Source organism: Carlito syrichta, unplaced genomic scaffold (assembly GCF_000164805.1).
Source record: "Carlito syrichta isolate Samal-C Ts95f unplaced genomic scaffold, Tarsius_syrichta-2.0.1 Scaffold309858, whole genome shotgun sequence".
In the NCBI taxonomy this organism is placed as follows: Eukaryota; Metazoa; Chordata; class Mammalia; order Primates; family Tarsiidae; genus Carlito; species Carlito syrichta.
This window is the reverse complement of record NW_007253954.1, coordinates 247,466-268,727: the sequence shown is the minus strand read 5'-3', so window position 1 is coordinate 268,727 and position 21,262 is coordinate 247,466. Positions and strand designations below refer to the sequence as shown.

Below are 21,262 nucleotides of genomic sequence, written 5' to 3'. Positions count from 1 at the left end.
TGCACTCCAGTCTGGGCAACAGAGTGAGACTCCAACTCAAAAAAAAATAAAAAATAAAAAAATAAAACATCAACAAAACAAAAAGCTGGTTCTTTGAAAGAATTGACAAGATTGATGGATTCCTAGCCAGAATGACCAAGAAAAAAGGCAGAAAAAGCCCAAATAAGCACAATCACAAATACAAAAGGTCAAATCACAACGGACCCTGAAGAAATACAAAAGATTATCAGAGATCACTATGTACACATATATGGAAACAAACTTGATCGCCGAAATGAAATGGAGGACTTTCTGACATCATACAACCTCCCTAGGTTGAAACAAGATGACACCGAGACACTAAATAGATCAATAACCACCCAGGAAATTGACTGTGTCATGCAAAAACTACCTACCAAAAAAGCCCTGGACCAGATGGCTTTCCAGCAGAATTCGACAGAACATACAAGGAGGAGCTGATACCAATCCTACTGAAAGTATTCCAGGGAACTGAGAAGGATGGAATTCTCCCCAAATCATTTTATGAAGCTAACATCACACTGATACCCAAACCGGGTATCACAAAAAAAGAACTACAGGCCAATATCCCTTATGAATATAGATGCAAAAATCCTCAAGAGTCCAGCATATCAGATCCAAAAACACATCTCAAAAATCATCCACCATGACCAAGTAGGCTTCATCCCCAGAAAAAGCAGAAAAAGCTTTTGATAAAATATAGCATTACTTATTTATAAAAACCCTCAAACACCTAGGTATAGAAGGAACATGCCTCAGAATAATAAGTGCCATTACAATAAACTCACAGCTAACTTATTGCTAAATGAACAGAAACTGGAAACATTTCCTCTGAGAACTGGAATAAGACAAGGCTGCCCACTCTCACCCCTCTTGTTCTACATTGTGTTGGAAGTCCTAGCTAGGAGAATTAGACAAGGGAAGGAAATTGGGGTATCCAAATAGGAAAAAAGGAAGTCAAATTATCCTTCTTTGCTGATGATATGATCCTAAACCTTGAAAATCCAAGAGAATCTGTCAGAAATCTGCTTGCACTGATAAAGGACTTTGGCAAAGTCTCAGGGTATGAAAATAAATGTGCAAAAGACAGTTGCATTCCTATAAACCAACAACAAGCAGGCAGAAACCCAAATCAAAAGCACAGTCCCATTCACAATAGCCACAAAAAGAAAAAGAAAAAGAAATACCTCGCCATCTTCCTAACCAGAGAAGTGAAAGACCTTTACAATGAGAACTACAAAAGACTACTCAAAGAAATCCAAGAAGACACAAACAAATGGAAAAATATTCGATTCTCATGGATAGGAAGAATCAACGTTAAGATGTCCATCCTACCAAAGGCAATCTACAGATTCAACCAATACCCATTAAGTTACCAACATCATTCTTCTCAGACCTGGAAATGACAATACAGAAATTCATACGGAAACATAAACAACCACGAATAGCCAAAACAGTCCTTAGCAAAAGAAACAAAGCAGGAGGTAGCACACTTCCAGACTTCAAACTTTACTATAAGGCTACAGTAATCAAAACAGCCTGGTATTGGTACAAGAACAGGCACATAGACCAATGGAATAGAATAGAGATTTCCTGAAGCAAAACCTCAATTTCTCAACCAACTCATCTTTGACAAAGCCTCCAATAACAACCACTGAGGAGAGGAGACCTATTCAGTAAATGGTGCTGGAAACTGGCTGATCACATGCAGAAGATTGAAATAGGACCTCTACCTATCCCATACACAAAAATTAACTCTAAATGGATCAGAGACCTAAACGTAAAACCTCAAACTATGAGAATCTTAGAAAACGCAAGAGACACCCTTATTGAAATTGGAACTGGCAACCAATTCCTATTCAGAACCCTAGATGCCCATACCTTAAGAAATAAGATAGACAAGTGGGACCTCATCAAACCAACGAGTTTCTGCAAAGCAAAAGAATCATTAAGAGAGCAGGGAGACAGCCCACAGAATGGGAAAAAATATCTGCCATCTGTATATCTGACAAAGGCTTAACATCTAGGATCTACAAGGAACTCAAACGTGCTGAAAGGAAATAACAAACAGCTCCACTAAAAAGTGGACAAAAGACATAAATAGACACTTCTCAAAAGAAGATATATGGGCACCCAACAGACACATGAAAAAGTGCTCAGCCTCACTCATCATCAGAGAAATGCAAATCAAAACCACATTGAGATACCACCTAACCCCAGTAAGAATGGCCTTCATTAATAAAACAAACAATAGATGCTGGCGATGATGCGGAGAGAAAGGAACGCTTCTACACTGCTGGTGGGAATGCAAACTAGTGCAACCTCTTTGGAAGACAGTGTGGCGATTTCTGAAAGAACAGAAATTGACTTTCCATGTGACCCAGTCATTCCCCTATTGGGAATATACTCGGTGGAACTCAAATCATTCTACAAAAACGATACCTGCACATGTACGTTTGCTGCAGCTCTATTCACAATAGCAAAAACATGGAACCAACCATGTTGCCTGTCGAAGTTGGACTGTATAAAGCAATGTGGTATACATACACGATAGAATATTATTCAGCCATAAAGAAGGACAAACATATGGACCTTGCAGCAACGTGGATGGATATAGAGTCGATCATACTCAGTGATCTATCACAGAAACAAAGAACAGGGTTCCATAAGTTTTCACTCATAAGCGAACCTTGAGCAATTATTATAATACTATAAGAAAGGGATTGGCAGTCGTGAGAAACTGTTGGGGGCAGGGGTGGGATTGGCAGTTGAAGGAAACTGTTAGGGGAGGGAGGGGCATACCTCAACAACAAGGGTACCTGCATAATCAATGTTTGTATACCTAACCCTGAATTGTACTCCCACATCTTTATAATAAAAAATAATTTAAAAAGATTAATAAAAACAATAGAAAAATTACACCGGTGTAGAACTGTTTCTTTGGTTGTCTGGTTCACTGGAGGAGAGGGACTGAATTTTTTTTTCTGTTAATTCCTTTATCACAGCCCAGCGTGGTGGGCTCATGCCTATAATCCCAGCAAATCCCAGCATTTTGGGGGCAGAGGAGAGGATTGCCTGAGCCCAGGGTTTGAGACCAGCCTGGACAACTTGGTGAGACCTTGTTTCTACAATAAATAAATTAGCCAGGTGTGATGGTGCATGCCTATAGTCCCAGCTACTCAGGAGTCTGAGGCAGAAAAATCATCTGAGCCCAGCAGGTCAAGGCTGCAGTGGCCATAAGAATGCTACCGTACTCCAGCCTGGGTAAAAGAGTGAAACTCTGATTTAAAAAAAAGAGAGAGAAAATAAATTACTGCATCACCAGTGACTCATAGAGTACTTTTCCAAAGAAAAGTACGTAGAAAGTATTCATTGAGTAAATGAGTAAATTCGAAAATCAGGGACTTGGTGAGGTGGATCTTTAAGACCCTTTAAACTTTACAGTGAATGAGTCTAAGGTAGCTTCAGGAAAGGGGAGGAATTAATGCAAAAATCTTTAGGGAAACAGGATAGGCGGAACTTTTATTAAGTCTATTCTGTTCTAACACTTGGACTTGTAGTATAGAATCAGGGTTTAGAGCCATCACTTCTCCTTTGTGGCTCTGAATCCATTTTAAGAGTTTGGTAGAAGCTCTTTTACCCAAGATGCTGAGCAAAGCTCTTTGGGTGTGTTAAATTGCCAGGCACCAGAGGTAGGAGAAAGGAGCTTTCACTGTCCTCTACACCTTGGTGCTCATGGACATTCAAGAGAGGTAGGAATACAAATGTTCAAGAGAAGATGGGTCATCTTATTGCCTCTGCTCCTCCTGCACTGGATGAGGTGGTGCATGGGATGCAATGAGGAAATGCTTGCTACCACTCTGGCCTTTCACTCAGGAAATGGGAAGCCCCTTTGTGTTTGAGAGAATGTGTGCAAGAGTGGTTTATCATCTTGCCTTAAGTCAGAGTAGAATGCTCAAATTGAAAAAGATCACAACCTAATGATTCTAAACGTATACAATTCTAATCAAATACATATTTTGGTTTCAAAAATAAAACTATATGCAGAACAACAATAAATGAAAGAGTTAAAAATGTGCTGAGACTGAAAGGGGAGGGGAAGAGTATGCTTTGTTTAGGTTTCCTCTCATTTCCTATGCTATCCTACAGGATCAGGAAGCCCACCTTTTCCCTTCCCCTTCAATGTACAGACTTACAGCTGGGGACAGGAATGTTAAATGCTAAGGTGGTCCAGCAGGTCCAAGAGAACAACCAAGGTGCTCTCCTCATGATGTCTTCAGACCTGTGCTATGGTTTCAATGTCTCCTCCAAAACACATGTTGAAACTTAGTCCCCAGTGAGGTAATATTGAGAGGTGGAGCCTTTAAGAGATGATTGGATCACGAGAGCTCTGCTCTTATGAATGGATCAATCCATTCATGGATTGAATGGGTTAATGGGTTATCATGGGAGTGGAACTGGTGGCTTTATAAGAAGAGGAAGAGAGACTTGAGCACGTTAGCATGCTCAGCCCTTCGCCATGTCACTTCAGAACCCTTTAGAAGAGAGTCCCCACCAACAAGCCAGAAGGCTCTCAACAGATGCAGCCCCTCAACCTTAGACTTCCCAGACTCCAGAACCGTAAGAAAAACAATTTCATTTCTTATAAATCACTCCATTTCAAGTATTCTGTTATAAGCAACAGAAAACAGACTAAGACAATCCAGATCCAGGAAAAAAGCTAATCTAGAAGTAGGCAGTACTGTCCTATCCTCTCTGCTCTGAACAATAGGGCTGCATGAGAATTTTAATGTTTCCAGTATGTTATTTTTACATCCTCTTCAAATAAAGAAAAAAATTATTTTACAGAGAAAATCTGATAGGAGTTTAAGGGAAACTCGGGATCTCAATCTTTGTACAATGAGCATAGGACCAGAAAAGTTGCATGTTAATTAAGTTAGTTAAACTAAATGAGATTTAAACACTAAGTAAGCTTTTTAACATTTTAATTTATTTTATTTTATAGTTGTGGGGCAAATGTGAAGATTTACTATGTAAGAAAATTGTGTTCAAGTGAGATTTGGACTTCTAGCAGACCCTTTCTCCCCATGATAGTGGACCTAGATGAGTATTTTGAATGCAAATTGTCGTTGCTTCACATATGTTTTAGGAATTCAGATTTCCATATGATGGATTCTCCCAAGACAGAAAATACTGATGTTTTTACCTGTTCCAGAAGATGGAGGGGTGACAGATCCTGGGCTGTCGTCTTCAGGTTCTGAGACAGTAACAGTGGGGACTGTGTCAGGACTTGGCTTCAGACAGATAGCTTGCTTCTCAGGAGTCTTCTCTTGGGTAGCAGTTTCAACAGAAGGTTCAATCTCCGTCAGTGTGATTTTAACAGGAGCCATGATCACAGGAGCATGGTGCTGCTCTTCAGACAGATCATCTATGTATGGAGCAAATGTGGATTCTTCAAATAAATGGTCCTTGATGATTTTTCCCTCCACAGGAGCTGATTTGTCAGGTTCACAGATCCCTTCAGGTTTTGTTGAGATTTCAGTGTCCTTACTCTTAAAGTCCAAGTCTTTATCTTCCAACTTGAGGTGGCATTGCTCCTGATCTTTCACCTCCTCTGGCCTGGATATGTCAATGTATTTACAGGCTTCTGCTTTCATCTGGTCCAGGGGCTCTACTAAGATCTTGTTCACTTCAGTGGACTCTGCAGGAGTCATCTCTATGCCTGAATCAGAACCAAATAAGCCACGAGGCTCCATTCCAGGCACACCTGGTAAGGAGTGGCTAGAGGTACCCAACTCCTCAGGGCTCTCTGAAAGGGCGACATGGCCATTTTCCTTCTGAAGAATTCCAGTGAAATACGTAGAATCCTCCTGAGGTGGGTAACTGATGTTGGAAATCAAAGATGTGTAACATGCCCCTTCCCCATCTTTTGAAGTTGTTGAAAAGCCGCGGTCCATGACACTGGAGACACTTGCCATACCTATGAATTGAAATAGCAGCAGACAGTAAGTGGGTGCTTGGCCTCAGTTCTTTCTCCTGCCTGACCCACCACCCACCTCTACCTTGTGGAGACACAGCATCCTTTCTCCTCAAGAACTTGGAGTTACCTTGGGGCACCAACATGCTAATTTTCCTTGTCTCCCCAATAGTCCAAAGTTCTAGTATTTTTCTGGGAGTAGACCCCAGAGGAGCACATAAGCTGTCAGGCCTACATAAGTTGGAGACATATCCCAGAGGACTAGGAAATTTATTTTCAACATCTACTACCTCAACACACAGTGACTTGATTTTACTAGTATTATTAAAAAGAAACCCAGCAGGGTGTGGTGGCTCATGCCTGTAATCCAAACACTTTGGGAGGCCAAGGCAGGAAAATCACTTGAGGCCAGGAGTTCGAGACCAGCCTGGGCGGCATAGAGAGATCCTGTCTCTCTAAAAAAAAGTTTAAAAAAATTAGCCAGGCGTGGTGGCACACACCCGTTGTCCTAGTTACTTAGGAGGCTCAGGCTGGAGGATTGCTTGAGCTCAGGAGGTTGAGGCTACAGTGAGCTATGATTCCACTGCTGTATTCCAGCCTGGATGACAGAGTATGACTCTGTCTCTAAAAAAGAAAAAAAAAAAAAAGAAACCCTCTTTGTATCTGAAGTATTTACAGCTTTTTTTTTTTTTTTTTTGAGTTGGAGTCTCACTCTGTCGCCCAGACTGGAGTGCAGTGGCCGCTCCAGGCCACCGCAGCCTCGACCTGCTGGGCTCCGGCGATCCTTCCACCTCAGCCTTCCGAGTAGCTGGAATTACAGGCATGCGCTACCACGCCCGGCTGATTTTTTGATTTATTGTAGAGATGAGGTCTCGCTGCCCAGGCGGGCTCAGGCAATCCATTCACCTCAGCCTCCCAAGGCGCGGGATTACAGGCTGAGCCACCGAGCCCAGCCTATTTACAGCTTTTTAAGTAGAGGTGGAAACGTAGGCTAACTCAGGTTTGTAACTGCAGCAAAAGGATAGTCAACTGGTTGGAGAGGTTGTTCTTTGAGACTCATAGAGCTGGAAGGGGCCTCATTGGACCCTCTTGTTCAGTCTTTTCATTCATGGACTCCTGCAACCTAACCATTCTCTTTTTTAAGGTCCTCAGAGAAAGGAACTCCCAGTTTGGGGCCTCATCTCAAAGTGGTATCATCTCAATGATGAGCTTCTCTATTGAATTTTTTTGTTTCCCCCCTGATTTTGTTTTCCTCCTCTTTAATTCCTCTACCACCCATTTTTTTTGACTTCCAGTGATATTCAAAATGACCCCTGGGAATTCCTTCATTCCACTGGTGGTGCTAAGGGCAAAACAAGTCTCCAAGTTTGAGTCTATAGAATGTTTTCATCTGACACTCATTCTACTCATACACCAGCCAGACAAATTCCTTAATAGTGAGCCAAAAAGGAAAACCCTCCATTGCTCTTCTTTGCTGAAAAATGCTCCCAGAGGGGAAGAAACTAACATTGATTGAGGCCTCAATATATACTAAGTGGAGGGACTTTTACCTATTTCTTACAATGATTTTATGAATTAAGTCTCTCACTCTCAATACCTACATACAAACACATCACATACACATAAATATACATAGCATGCATGATATAAAAAACCTTAAGACACACTGAAGAATATATCAGACTAGAGCATCAACTCGTAATATAAAAGTAGTAGCAATATCATACTAATAGCTAACATTGGAGTGCTTGCTGTGTCTAACATATTTCCAAGTTTCCATTAATATTGACTCATTTAATCACCAAAGCAATCCTAGAGGGTTTGGTACTGTTGTTATGCTCACTTTACAGATGAGGAAACTGAGGAACACAGGTGTTAAATAATTTACTTAAGATCTCACTGGCAGTAAGAGGTAGAGCCAGGATTCAAATCCAAACAACCTAGAAACCAGGAAATCTCCTCTAAGACCTTTTACAGCTCCTTAAATCAAGCCTTTCTTAAAGTAATTTTGATTCAGCATTATTACAAATAAACTTAACTTTTGTCTTTTCCCAGCTTTCTTCTTGGTTGCACAAGGCTTTGCTTGTCTATGGACGATGGAAACACACAAAGCCTCTTCTCTGTTCTAGCATTCTCCTGCCATAGCAGCTTTGTACTAGCTGTTTTCTTTTCTTGGATCTCTGTATACAGAATTCTCTCACCACCAAGTCTTTGCTCAAATGTCACCTTCTTAAGGAAGACGACCCCAAATACTGTCTCAAATTGCAACCTGCCTTCCCCTCCCTACTCCCTGGCAGTCCTGATGTCTTCTACCCTTCTATATTTTTTCTTTTACCCGTATCACTTATCTTTTCCTTATATATTGTTTAAATAACATATTTACTTATTATGCATTTATTGTCTTCTCTTGCCAGGTAAGTTCCATGAGGGTAGGAATCTCTTGACTATTTTGCTCACTAATGTAGCCACCTATAAGGGCCTGGCACATAGCATTTTTGCAAAATAAAGGAAAGTAATTAGGAAATTAGAATTGAGTGCACATATCATGATTATGTGAAAAGACAGGGTGGGAGTTTCCTTCAAATTGCTAATGAAACTTTACTCAGCAAGTGGCTAATTTTATGAGCAATAGACCAGTTCAAATCTGTACATTTTAGCTGAGTTTCCTTTGCATATGGCAGTCCCTCTTTTCAAGTTAGGTCAAAAAAAGCTCAATAACAAAAAAAGTAATAGTAGTGATGACCTTATTGCCTAAGCATGCACAGGCCATCTAAGGAAGAGCTATTACATTTAAATGCATGTATACACACACACTTCTATCCTAAAGATTTCTTAAAGCTTCTTTCATTATAGGGGTTCTGCCTACATATAGGCCTCACTGGAGGTAGGGCAATCTACCTGAGATAGTTCAGATCTTTCACTAGAGACACTTGATTCTGGGGTTTTCTCCCATAGTTACTTGGAACCACTTGGCAGGTGTTAGTAAGTAACTGCTCACCAGAAAGTGAGAGGTTTGTCCATAGATATGAATAGTCAAGAGATGTGGGGAGTGGGAAAGGGAAGTTCGCCTGGAGAATGCACAGCAGGTGGTTTCCAGGGCTTTGTCTCACCCCTATCATCCAACTATCACTCAGTACTTCCATTGCAGGGGCCACCACAGGGCTCCTGGGCCCTGTCTCCCATGCCTGTCATGTTGTAGATCCCTCCAGTCCACTGTGTCCTGCCACCAGAGTTACCACACTCAACACAAGTGTCACTTGCTCAGCACTCTACCCCAGGGCTCTGCCTTGCCTCACTAGATAATCCCTAAACTCTGCAGACTGGCATTTGAGATGGTGTATGTTCCACCTGGTCACAGCCCTGTCTCCACTGCTCCTCTCTTATCCTCTATTCCAGGCATACAAAGCCCTCACAGTCTCACACACGATTGACTGCTTTTTTAGCCCTGCTTCCCCGCTCCATCCCAAACTCCAAGCTTCAGTTAATATAAACTACCCATCACTTTTCCAATACTGTATCCTTCCAAACTCCAAATTCCTGCCCAACCCAAATTGCTATCATTCAATCTCCGGTGATTAAACCTAAGAAACTTTAAATGTCACCTTCTCCATGATGAATTTGCTGACTGTCTTAGTGCATTCTGACTGCTGCTGCTGCTGCTGCAAAAAGTACCAAACACAAGGTAGATCATTAACAACAGAAGTTTATTCTGGAAGCTGAGAAGTCCAAGCTCAATGTGCCAGTAGTTTAAATGACTAGTGCTTCCTAGATGATCTTTTTTTTTTGCTGTAATCTCACATGGTGGAAGGATTGAGGGATCTCTGAGACTTCTTTTATAAGAGCACTAATCCCTTATGAAAGAGGTCAGAGCCCTCATGACCTAATCATCTCCCCCAAAACCCCACCACCACATACCATTACCATGAAGGTTAGATTTTCAACATATGAATTTTAGGAAGACACAAACATTCAGATCACAACACTGGCCATGTCTTCAGGGTCTGACTCCCTCCTCTTGTGCCCCTCCTCATTCTTACAGCACTGAATTTATATTGCTCATGTGGCGTGTATGATATATATGCCCACATTATCTCCTACTAATCTCTTGGCTCCTGAAGTTTGAAGTGTATGTCTAGTATACTATATTGGACATAGTAGGTATTCAATACAGAATGAATATTAATAAATAGACCAATCAGTTCATTAATCAATGAGTTGACTTATTCTATGCAGCTACTGAGAATAAACTAGAACTACTTAATGCAAGTTACAAAGAGGACATTTTAAATCTGTTATTTTAAAAACAATCTTAAAAATCTAACAATGGAATGAAGCTGCATCTCAGAACAAGAATGTTTTGATCCCAATAAACACTCAGGCAGAGAGAGGTCCACTGTTTGTCTAGACAGAAACCAGCACTTTGTGAAAAGCTGGATGTGACAACTGCAGAATTCCCTTCCAACTTTCCAAGATTTTTGTACTAATTGGCTATCACTATAGTGGTACACAACTTTCTTTTTACTTTTTCCTTTCCTGTAAATAGAATCAGTATAACTTCCCCTAATGTGATGCCTCAGAGAATAGGGCCGTCCCAGATATGTGGTAATAATTGAGGGAAAAGAATCTAGATTACAACTACATTATTTGAGAGTGCATAAATAGGATCAATAATTGGGAAGGACCAATGCCTAAAATGCTTATCCTCCCAATCTGTCTTTCCCAGAGAGCCCAGTATGTAATTGTAAGGTCCCCTTTGCTACACTCAACAAATGCTATCAACTAGAGGAAGAAGAACACAGTCATTTGTGTAAATCACACTTAAAATTTTTTCCCCACACATTTCAGATGAGACCATGTTAGAGCCAACACAATGAATACTCAAAATACTTTGAATATGGTTATGTCCCATTTAAAAAAAAAAATCGAGCTAAATACCTTGAAAGAGCCTCAAGGTTCTAACACACTGCTTTTGAAAAATACGTATACATTATATGGTACCTATCAGTTAGAACTCTTGTAAACAGGAAGTCCTTCTAGACAATAAATTATGTTGGAGCAGAGACCTGTGGGGACTGCTGGAACTGAGAAGCAGAACTGAACCTTCAGGCTCAGGAAAGCCAATTAATTCTTGTCAGCGATTCCTGCAGAGCTGGCAAACGTGGGAACTAAGGCAGAGGGCACAAGCTGACTGCCTCAGGTAGAAACCCATATTGTCACATTGTTAAATATAAATCCACTAAATAAGAGTGCTTTCCTTGTCTAGACTAGAAATTAATATATATATATATATATGGATATATGTTCCCTGGAATATCTGATCTCGTCATTCTCTCCAGCAGTTTCCTGGACCATCTAGAAATCTGATTCATGTGGAGACAGATGTACTTCAAGTGTCAATGTGTAGACCCATAGATGCCTTCTCAGGAAGTGGCTGAACTAAGAGGGTGCAGCAAATTCACTTGCCTTGGACACATTTAAAATGACATTAATTTTCACAATTTCAATTTACAGGGAACTTTTCAGGAAAGTACTTATAATAAAAACTGAAGGATCCATAGATCATTATTTCTAGTTAAAAACTAATAGAAGGAAGATGAAAATTAGCAGAAAAATAACGCTGTTAAATCACAACGTGCGCTGATAAAATCTGGCTTTTGTAGCTACCAATGTCATAGTTCAGAAATACTAATGGCAAGGCAGAAAAATTCAGTAATCTCATTAAGGGTAAGTGTTTTATTTTATTTTTAAAAAATTCTCTGGAAATAATAAGGAATGGAAAGATAAAGGTGACTTGCTGAAGATGGTTTTACTTTTCCCAAGGAAAGCTTCAATCCTAAAATCCTAGTTCTTAACATGGACACATCCTCACAGAATGGAGTTCAATCAGTTGCTGACCTCCAGGTTAGGGAGTTTGTATTCTGGTTCTACCACTATCAGTTGTGAGACTCTGGGCAAGGTAGTCTCTTAGAGCCTCATTAATATAAGGCAATATAGGTCCCACCTTATTGGCCTGTTAGGAGGATTAAATGAGATAATGCCCTTAGATCTTTGCCTAGCACATAGTACACACTCAGTAAAAGAGAGCTTTTTATTATTGTCTCTATTTTGCAAGGACGATTCAAGTCATCTCTAACACATTACTATCTGTCCATTAGTTTGTTCCTGTACCTCTAATGACATGCTTTCTGGGTAGTTTGGGCCAGAAGGAGTTTCATACAGCCAATCCACATTCATGCTTTCTGGGGTCTGCCTTAGATGGCAAAGTTCCCAGAGGTGCAAGGCCACGCTGTCTGCACAGCTCCATGAGTAGGTGCTAGTTCATCACATACTTTCTTGGGATGTAGCTGACATAGGTCCTGCCATGACTGTGATGACAACTGGTTTGAGCACAGAAGGTTGCAATTTACCAATATTATAAATAGAAAGGAATAGGAGGGCTTAGTGCCCATAGATAAGCTTTCTCCCATGTGGGTAGAGGACATTCAACTCATTAGGATTGAAATAAGAGTTCTATGGTTTAAGATGACACTTCTATAACTCAATAAAGTCCCTCTAATTGATCTGAAATGAAAACCTAGAGAAGAGCAGAAAAAAAGATTGATTATACCAAGGTAGAAATGCTCTATTAGAGAAACATCTGGCTTACCCTTCTACCTGGAATTATGAAAACAAAAAACAATTATTGTTTGAATAGAGCCAGTATTAACAGGTATATGGAACATAAATCCTGTTAAATTGAAAAATGTTTTTTTAAAAGGAGGCATACTTTTTTTTTTTTTTGAGTTGGAGTCTCACTCTGTCGCCCAGACTGGAGTGCAGTGGTCACTCCCGGCCACCGCAGCCTCGACCTGCTGGGCTCCGGCGATCCTTCCACCTCAGCCTTCCAAGTAGCTGGAACTATAGGCACGTACTACCACGCCTGGCTAAGTTTTTTGATTTATTGTAGAGACGAGGTCTCGCCAAGTTGCCCAGGCGGGTCTCGAACTCGCGGGCTCAGGCAATCCACTCACCTCAGCCTCCCAAAGCACGGGATTACAGGCTGAGCCACCGAGCCCGGCTCAGGAGGCATAATTAAAAAAAAAAACTGTAATGACAGTGGGGAGAGGGTTATGTATTAAAATTCAAGAATTTAAGACCAGAATCAATGACTGAAAATAATCTGCATTCATGTTTCCCAGAATCCTTTGCCCTGAAGCTGCCCATGTGGTGGATAACAGTGGCCTGCACAGGGGTTAGGCCGTGAGGCTGTCTCCCTGAATGGGCCCACTCATCTTTCCTGAGTGCTCCGAGATCAGCAGGCCCATAGGATGGAGGCTATGACATATTTGACAACAGAGCCCTATATGAGGGATGAATATACCAGGGAGGCTCCAGGAGCCTCTGTGTCACCTAGAAAACATTCTCCTTCTGAAATTAAGTGGCCTGTGATTTAACATGACAAATAGGTACTGAGAAATCCAGGTACACTCATTCTTTGCAGTTTTATCTATGACTAGGTAACAGAGTTTAAACAAAAAATAAAATGAGCCTGCATTCTCCAGCAAAAGACTAAGTCAAAGCTGATGATACACTTAGGGGCTTTAGAATATGAGTAACTACTCTTTCTTTCCTCAACTCACTGTCTTATTTAAAATTTGTCTGTCAGAATAATAGATTTAGCTTTTGGTCTAATAAAACTAATGTTTAATAAAAAATGATTCATTAGGTTGTTTTTTTTTTTTTAATGTGGAACCAGGTTTTGTGCTGCCTAGGAAGTTTTCACTGTAGCAAATTATCTTAGAGAAAAAAACCTGATCTAACAGATAGGCCCTGGTCTAAGTTTGTTTGAGAGTTTCCACCAGTGTTTGAAAAGCAGAAAGCTGAGGGTGCTGAGATGGAATGAGAGTGAAAGTTTGAGGAGCTTGGTGGTGTCAAGTTTTTGTTTTGTCTTTTGCTTGCTGTCTAAAGATGAAAATGCGATTTTGGAGAATAATTATTTTTGGGAGGAGGGTGAAGTGAATATTTATTTATAGTTTAACTTATATCTTAAGCAAAGGTCCTTAAAACCCTACACAGGCATCCTACTGCTTTCTTAAAATAAAAATTATATTGATAACAATTCACCTACCACAAAATTGACTCTTTTAAAGTGTATAATTCAGTTTTTGTATATTCGAGGAGTTATGCAGCCATCACGCTTGTCCTCTAATTCACCTACCTAGTTTAAATGTATTCTACTCCTAAAGTTCTTCTTTATTTCCCCCCCCCCAGAAAGCAGGATTTATTGAGAAAATAGAAAAGCTTCCACAGTGGGATGGGACCCGAGGTGTTTGACCCTACTCCTAAAGTTTTTAACACAGAGAAAGTTCTAAGTTACCTCCATCATGCAAAGAGTTACCTTTGGAACAAAAGCTGGGCTATCCAGAAGCATCTTTCTATTTATCATTTGTTGATAGAATTTTGTTCTTTGATTTCCAAAGAGAGAATAATTATTCTTAGTCACATTTTCTCAATGCTATGCACAACATAAATAACAACACCAAAACGTGTACTGTAATTTGTTTGCACTTCAATAGTTCTTTTGTTCCCACTCCCACATAGAAGTATCTAACTAATCACATAATTCCTTTAAAAAAAAGACTTTATTTTGTTTTTAGCAGATTTCAGTTCACATCAAAATTGAGAGGAAGTAATTTGAGTGGAAAATTGAGAGGAAGCCTCTACACATGCTGCTCTGGTCTGAATGCTTGTATCTCCCCAAAATTCACATGCTGAAATTCTAACCCCCATGGCAGTGGTATTAGGAGGTGAGGCCTTTGAGAGGTAATGAGACCATGAGGGAGGAGCTCTCATGAATGGGACTAGTGCCCTTATCAAAGAGGTCCAAGGGGTATGTTTCCCCTTCCACCATATGAGGTGCCATCTATAAACCAGAAGGCAAGCCCTTATCAGATGAGTCTACCAGTGCCTTGATCTTGGACTTTCTAGTCTCCAGAACTGTGAGAAATAAATGTTTATTGTTTATACGCTTCCCAGCTTACGGTAGTTTGTTATGTCAGCCCAAACTAACCTAGATACGTGCAGAGCCACCTCCATGACCAACATCTAAAGTGGTGCATTTGTTACAACTGATGAACCTAAAATGACACTTCATCACCTAAAGTCCACAGTTTACATCAGTGTTCACTCTTGGTATTGCACATGATATAGGTTTGGACAAAAGTATAATATGTGTATCCACCATTATAGTATGATATAGAGTATTTTCACTTTGCTCAAAATTCCTCTGTGCTCTGCCAATTCATCCTTCCTTTCTTACTAACCCCCAGAAACCACTTATCTTTGTACAGCCTCCATAGTTTTGCCTATTCTAGGATGTCATATGTTTGGAGTCATCCATAATTTTGCTCTATGACTTTTCTTTTTTTCTTCCCATTCCATAGCTACTCCCCCAAATAGACTTATAACCTTCTACTGGGATTATTGTGATAGTTTTCTAAGTGTTCTCTGGCTTCCAGCCTTACCTCTTCTCACTCTATCCTAGCCTACACATGGCTGACATATTTACCTCATTAAAACAACTCTTTTACCATGTCACTCCTCTATTCCAAAGCTTTGGGTGATTAGCTTCGCCCATCCCTTGGCTTAGAATTGAAGGCTCTCTTCAACAGGAGTCCAGTCTGCCTTTAGGGTTTTATTTCTAAGACTCTCAAGAAACACATGCTCAAGCCCACAAACATACCAAAAGATTTTCTACTTCTGTGTGTTTGTTCAAGCTCTTCCCCTCAGCTGAAAGGTTCTTTTGGTCTTCCCCAAATCTAAATAAAGTATCTGGTGAGGCTCCCTCTCCCTTAGGAAGTTTCTCCCTACTACTCCACAGTGCTTTTTTCCTCATCACTGCTCCAAGGGCCATGCTCATTCATTTGGCACTCATTGGCTTTTCTGCCTTTGTTGTCAGTTGTCTTCTTCTATACACTTGTTGAGAAACACGTCTTACATGTCTTCATGTCCTTGCACAGTATGACTGGATGATTATCTCCATGTTACCATCTGACCAAGTCACATTCGAGAGCTTTTAGAATAGCTTTATAACCAATCGTTTGATAATTCAATGAAAAAGATTTGCACTTACTATGTGCAAAGCGTCACAATGAAGGGCATTCTTATATATACATAAGCTTAGTAGCCTGATGTGTCACAAAAATGTACTACAAGACTACTGTTTGTAAATGGATGTCGGGGTCCTCCAGCGACAGTGAAAGTGATGCTGGGTGGGTAGCAATATCCAGTAAACGCTAATAATAGAAGCAAATAGATACCATATGGGATAATGAATATCCTGATTCATCTTTTTGGTCAGGCAGGGCAATATCAGAAAGAAAGAAAGATTGGAAGAATTCCTTCAGGTCATCTAATGTGTACCACTCCCAATTCAGGACCTCATTCACAAGATTCCGAACTGGTAATCTCCCAACCTGAGTTTGAATATTTCCATTGACATGTTCTCACTGCTTGTTCTGCATATCCAATTATTAATAAATGTTGTAGCTAGCAACCTAGGTCCTGGGATCAAATGTATGGCTTTAAACTTCACCATTTACTAGCTCTATAACTTGGGCAGATTACCTAATACCCTTGTGCTTCAGTTTCATCTATTAATAATAATTGTCATCTTAAAGAATTATTGTGAAGACTAAATAACAGTGCAATCAAAGCACTAAGAATAATGCCTGATACTTATTAATGGCTCATTTTTATTTTATTTATTTATTGTCAAGATGGGTTCTTGTTTGTTGCGCAGGCTGGTTTCAAACTCCTGTCTTCAAGTAATCCTCTTGCCTTGGCCTCCCAAAGTGCTGAGATTACCGGCATAAGCCACACTGGCCAGCCGATTATTTTAAAAATTGAACTTAAAGATACATCTCTGTTGCTTCCAGGCTTTAGTCCAGTTTTGTATTCACCATCTATTAGTGAAAACAGACATTTCAACAAATAATTAGAAAGCAATACAACACACAAAGGGTTAATCTTCTTAATATATAAGTTCCTAGAAGTTAAGAAGAAAAACACTATCATTCTGCTTAAATAAAAAAAAGAACATAAATAAACACTTTGCCCAGAAAAAGAAATATGATCCTGGAACATAAAAATGAAATTTAAATAGTCACAGAAATGACATTTCTCCCTTATCATTTTGGGGAAGCTGTTTCGAGTATGGCAACACACTCTTTGGTGAGGCTGGGGTAAAATAGGCATTCTTATACTGAAAGGAGGCTGGGAGGAGTACAATATGATATGACCCATAGGGAGGCAGTTTGGAAATTCCTATCCAAATTACAAATGAATTTGCTCTTGGAACCAGCAATCTTACTTATAAAAATTATCCTATAGACTTACTTGTACATATGCAAAATGCACATATACAAAATGAATATGAACAAGGTCATTCACTGCGATATGATTTGAATTAAAAATTAGAATCAATTCAAATATTGATCAACAACGTCTGGCTATACAGATTATGTATTTCTACACATAGAATACTGTGTAGCTGTACAAAAGAGTGGCAATGATCTCCATGTATTGACATGAAGAAATTTCCAGAAAAATATTAAGAAGTAAGTGGTTAAAAAGTAAGATGCAGAATAAGTGTGTATCGATATAGATATAGTTACATATACAGATATAGATAAATAAAATACTAAATCTCATGTAAAATACAAACACATTTGCATTTGTTTGTATCTGCATAAAGAGACACGGAGAGGTACATACGAAACCAGTTATTTACCATGTGGGGTTGGAATGGATGGGGAGTAACAGAAGTGGAAGGCAGATTTTTCACTGTGTGTACTTCTTTTTAACAATTCTTTTCCTTTTTTTAAAAAATAATTTTATTGTAGAGACGAGGTCTCACCATGTTGCCCAGGCTGGTCTCGAACGCGTGGGCTCAGGCAATTCTCTCACTTCGGCCTCCCGAAGTGCTGGGATTACAGGCATGAGTCACTGTGCCCAGGCTATTTTCCTCTTTGAATTAATAGAATGTGTTACTTTTTTTTTTTGAGTTGGAGTCTCACTTTGTTGCCCAGACTGGAGTGCAGTGGCACACTCTCGGCCGCCGCAGCGTTGACCTGCTGGGCTCCGGCGATCCTTCTGCCTCAGCCTTCCCAGTAGCTAGAACTACAGGTGAGCGCTACCACGCCCGGCTAATTTTTTATTTATTGTAGAGACGAGGTCTCGCCAAGTTGCCCAGGCAGGTCTCCAACCCTCAGGCTCAGGCAATCCACTTGCCTCGGCCTCTCAAAGTGCTGGGATTACAGGCTGAGCCACCGAGTCTGGCCCATGTATTACTCTTTAACAATCTGATTTCATTTAAAAACGAAGAAAAAACAAGTATGGGATGATAGCATGAGTGTTGTACAAACTATGACGGGAACTCCCAGCCCAGCTTCCATCTGCCACGTGACAGACTTTCAAACATCTTAAGACAGGCATGACCTCTTTTAGGTTCTCAGGGTTCAGGCTAGAACTTTCTTCATTCTCTTCTTCATGTTTTATTTTCCTCACACTGTGAGTTCCTGGAAGACATGGACCACACCTGTGCTTCGCTTCTTCTCTGGTGCTAAGCACACCTGTGGCATGTAGATTTTTGTTTGGTACTTGTTTATGGAGTGACTCAATGAATATGCTTATAGAGTACTATTAGCAGATGATATTAGCACTATTATCTGAATTGTGAAAATAAAAGGAGACAAAGTTTTGTGGCAGGCTTCTTAAGCTAAGGAAGATGGATCTGAGTTTGGAATCTCCTCACAGCTAATGAAGCAGTAACGTGTCATAACACAAAGCACACTGCACCACACACCATGTCGTGTCCCCCTACATCATCCCAAGATCCCCAACACACCATGTCATAGCACACACACACACCATGCTGCACCCGACGGCACGCCTTATCACTCCACATCACCTTCGTAACGGTATTATCCCTCAGTCATCCTCATCTGTTCTTTCCATGTGTCTCCTGAAGTGTACCACTCTACATGATTTTGTTTTAGATCCCAGAGATGCATGTTCAAATCCCAACACTGGCACAAAATCCAAGACTTATGGTAGAGGATGCTAGCCTCTGGCACAGGTCTATGACCACCAAAGGAAGGGAAACTTCCTTTTTAAACTAACACATAGTGTGAGCTGGTGGTGGCCCTACAAGGGATGGTCTTGTGCTGTGTGGTTGCCCTGTTGTAGAAAAATCACAGGCATCAGAGGACTGGGGTTGGACATCCCTATCAAATCGCTGACCTTCAATAAGTCATTCAACTCTTAGGAAACCTGTTTCCTCACTTGCAAAAGGAAGATAACACTAATGACAAATACTTAAAACACACGCTCATTTCATCCTTAAACAGTCTATGAAGTTTTTTTTTTTTTAAAAAGTAACATCACAAGTGTGCTATTGATGAAGAAAGTAAAGCTTAGAGAGGTACGGAACTTACTATAAGTAACACAGGCAGAAACTGCAGAACAAGAAAAGAGATTTAGGGCAATCTGACTCCAAGGCAGATGCTATTAGCACTATTCCCTGAATTGTTGTGAGAATAAAAGGAGACAATGGTTTGTGGCAGGCTTCTTAAACTAAGGAAGATGAATCTGACTTTGGAATCACCTAATCAAAGCTAATGAAGCAGTAAAGCAGAAATAAACCATCTTTGCCTAGGCACTACACAAAGTTGACTCAATAGCTGATCAACATTCATTTCTTATTAAAATTGTTAAGTGTTTGTGGCAAGTAAGTGTGTATGTAGTATTTATGTTTCTCTGAGGGTACATCAAACTAGATTTCAAAAACTCATAGGCTCACAGACACTTTTTGAAGTATCTATGCAAAGGAGGATGTTTTACTTTTAAAATGTAATTGTCATGAACTACCATTTTGGACTTGAACAATGTATGCTTTCTCACGTTTTTAAAATCTAACTCATGTGTTCTGCTAGTCATGGGATATTTGAAATTTAACTTTGGGTTTTGAGCATTCCTAATGTCAAACGTAACCTCATGCTGGAATGCAGGCTACAAAAGCAGAAACAAGTGAATAGCAGCTTAAACTTAAGACAAATCAGCATAAACCTGGAATTTAGGACACATCGTTTGATAGACGCAAAGGCAAACCCTTTAACTTTAACACAGACACACCCATTCTATATGTACTCAAGATCAAAATATGTAGAGAAAACATATTCTACTAGGTATATAGAAAACGGGTCCCAGAAGTAGCCATACTAATTGAGACAAGTGACAAAAAAGATGAATGTCCTTTATCAACAACGGAATTCATTTTGTTCTTGAGTCATCTGATCTATGAGCTGAGGTAAACTGTGTGTTTAAAGAAGGACAATAACTCAGAGGTTGATGTGCCAGAGTTTGGAAGTATTGATCCAAATAGCTCTGAGTGCTCAGTCTGGAGACTACATTAAGATTTATTTTCTTCTCACTTTCTTTTCTTTTATCCCCAGGGAGAAAAGGGGCAACAACAATAATCAAAACAGCCTGGTATTGGTATAAAAACTGGCACACAGACCAATGGAACAGAATAGAGATTCTGGAAGCAAAGCCTCAATTCCCCAACCAACTCATCTTTGACAAAGCCTCCAACAACAACCACTGGGGAGAGGAAAACCTATTCAGTAAATGGTGCTGGGAAAACTGGCTAACCACATGCAGAAGATTGAAACAGGACCCCTACCTATCACAATATGCAAAATCAACTCTAAATGGATCAAAGACCTACACATAAAACCTCAAACTATGAGAATCTTAGAAAACGCAGGAGATACCCTTATGGAAATTGGAACTGGGAACCAATTCCTATTCAGAACCCTAAAGGTCAATACCTTAAGAAATAAGATAGACAAGTGGGACCTCATCAAATTAATGAGCTTCTGCAAAGCAAAAGAAACCATCAAGAGAGCAGGGAGACAGCCCACAGAATGGGAAAAAATATTTGCCAACTGTATATCTGACAAAGGCCTAACATCTAGGATCTACAAGGAACTCAAACGCACCGAAGGGAAAAAAACAAACAGCCCCTTTAAAAAGTGGGCAAAAGACATGAATAGACACTTCCAAAAAGAAGATATACGAGCAGCCAACAGACACATGAAAAAGTGCTCAGCTTCACTCATCAGTAGAGAAATGCAAATCAAAACCACATTGAGATATCACCTAACCCCTGTAAGAATGGCCATCATTAATAAAACAAACAACAACAGATGCTGGCGAGGATGTGGA

The 21,262-nt window shown here is 40.1% G+C and overlaps 1 protein-coding gene across 1 annotated transcript in view; it reads right to left on the bottom strand.

Annotated features, from left to right (window-relative positions):
* The window catches only part of RTN1 (reticulon 1), a 164,763-nt gene extending 158,763 nt beyond the window's left edge, over positions 1-6,000 (bottom strand). Inside the window, 1 exon segment of the mRNA XM_021717561.1 lies at positions 5,225-6,000. Coding sequence (XP_021573236.1) covers positions 5,225-5,996 — 772 coding nt within the window. The 5' untranslated portion in view covers positions 5,997-6,000.
* Positions 6,001-21,262: the final 15,262 nt, after the last annotated feature.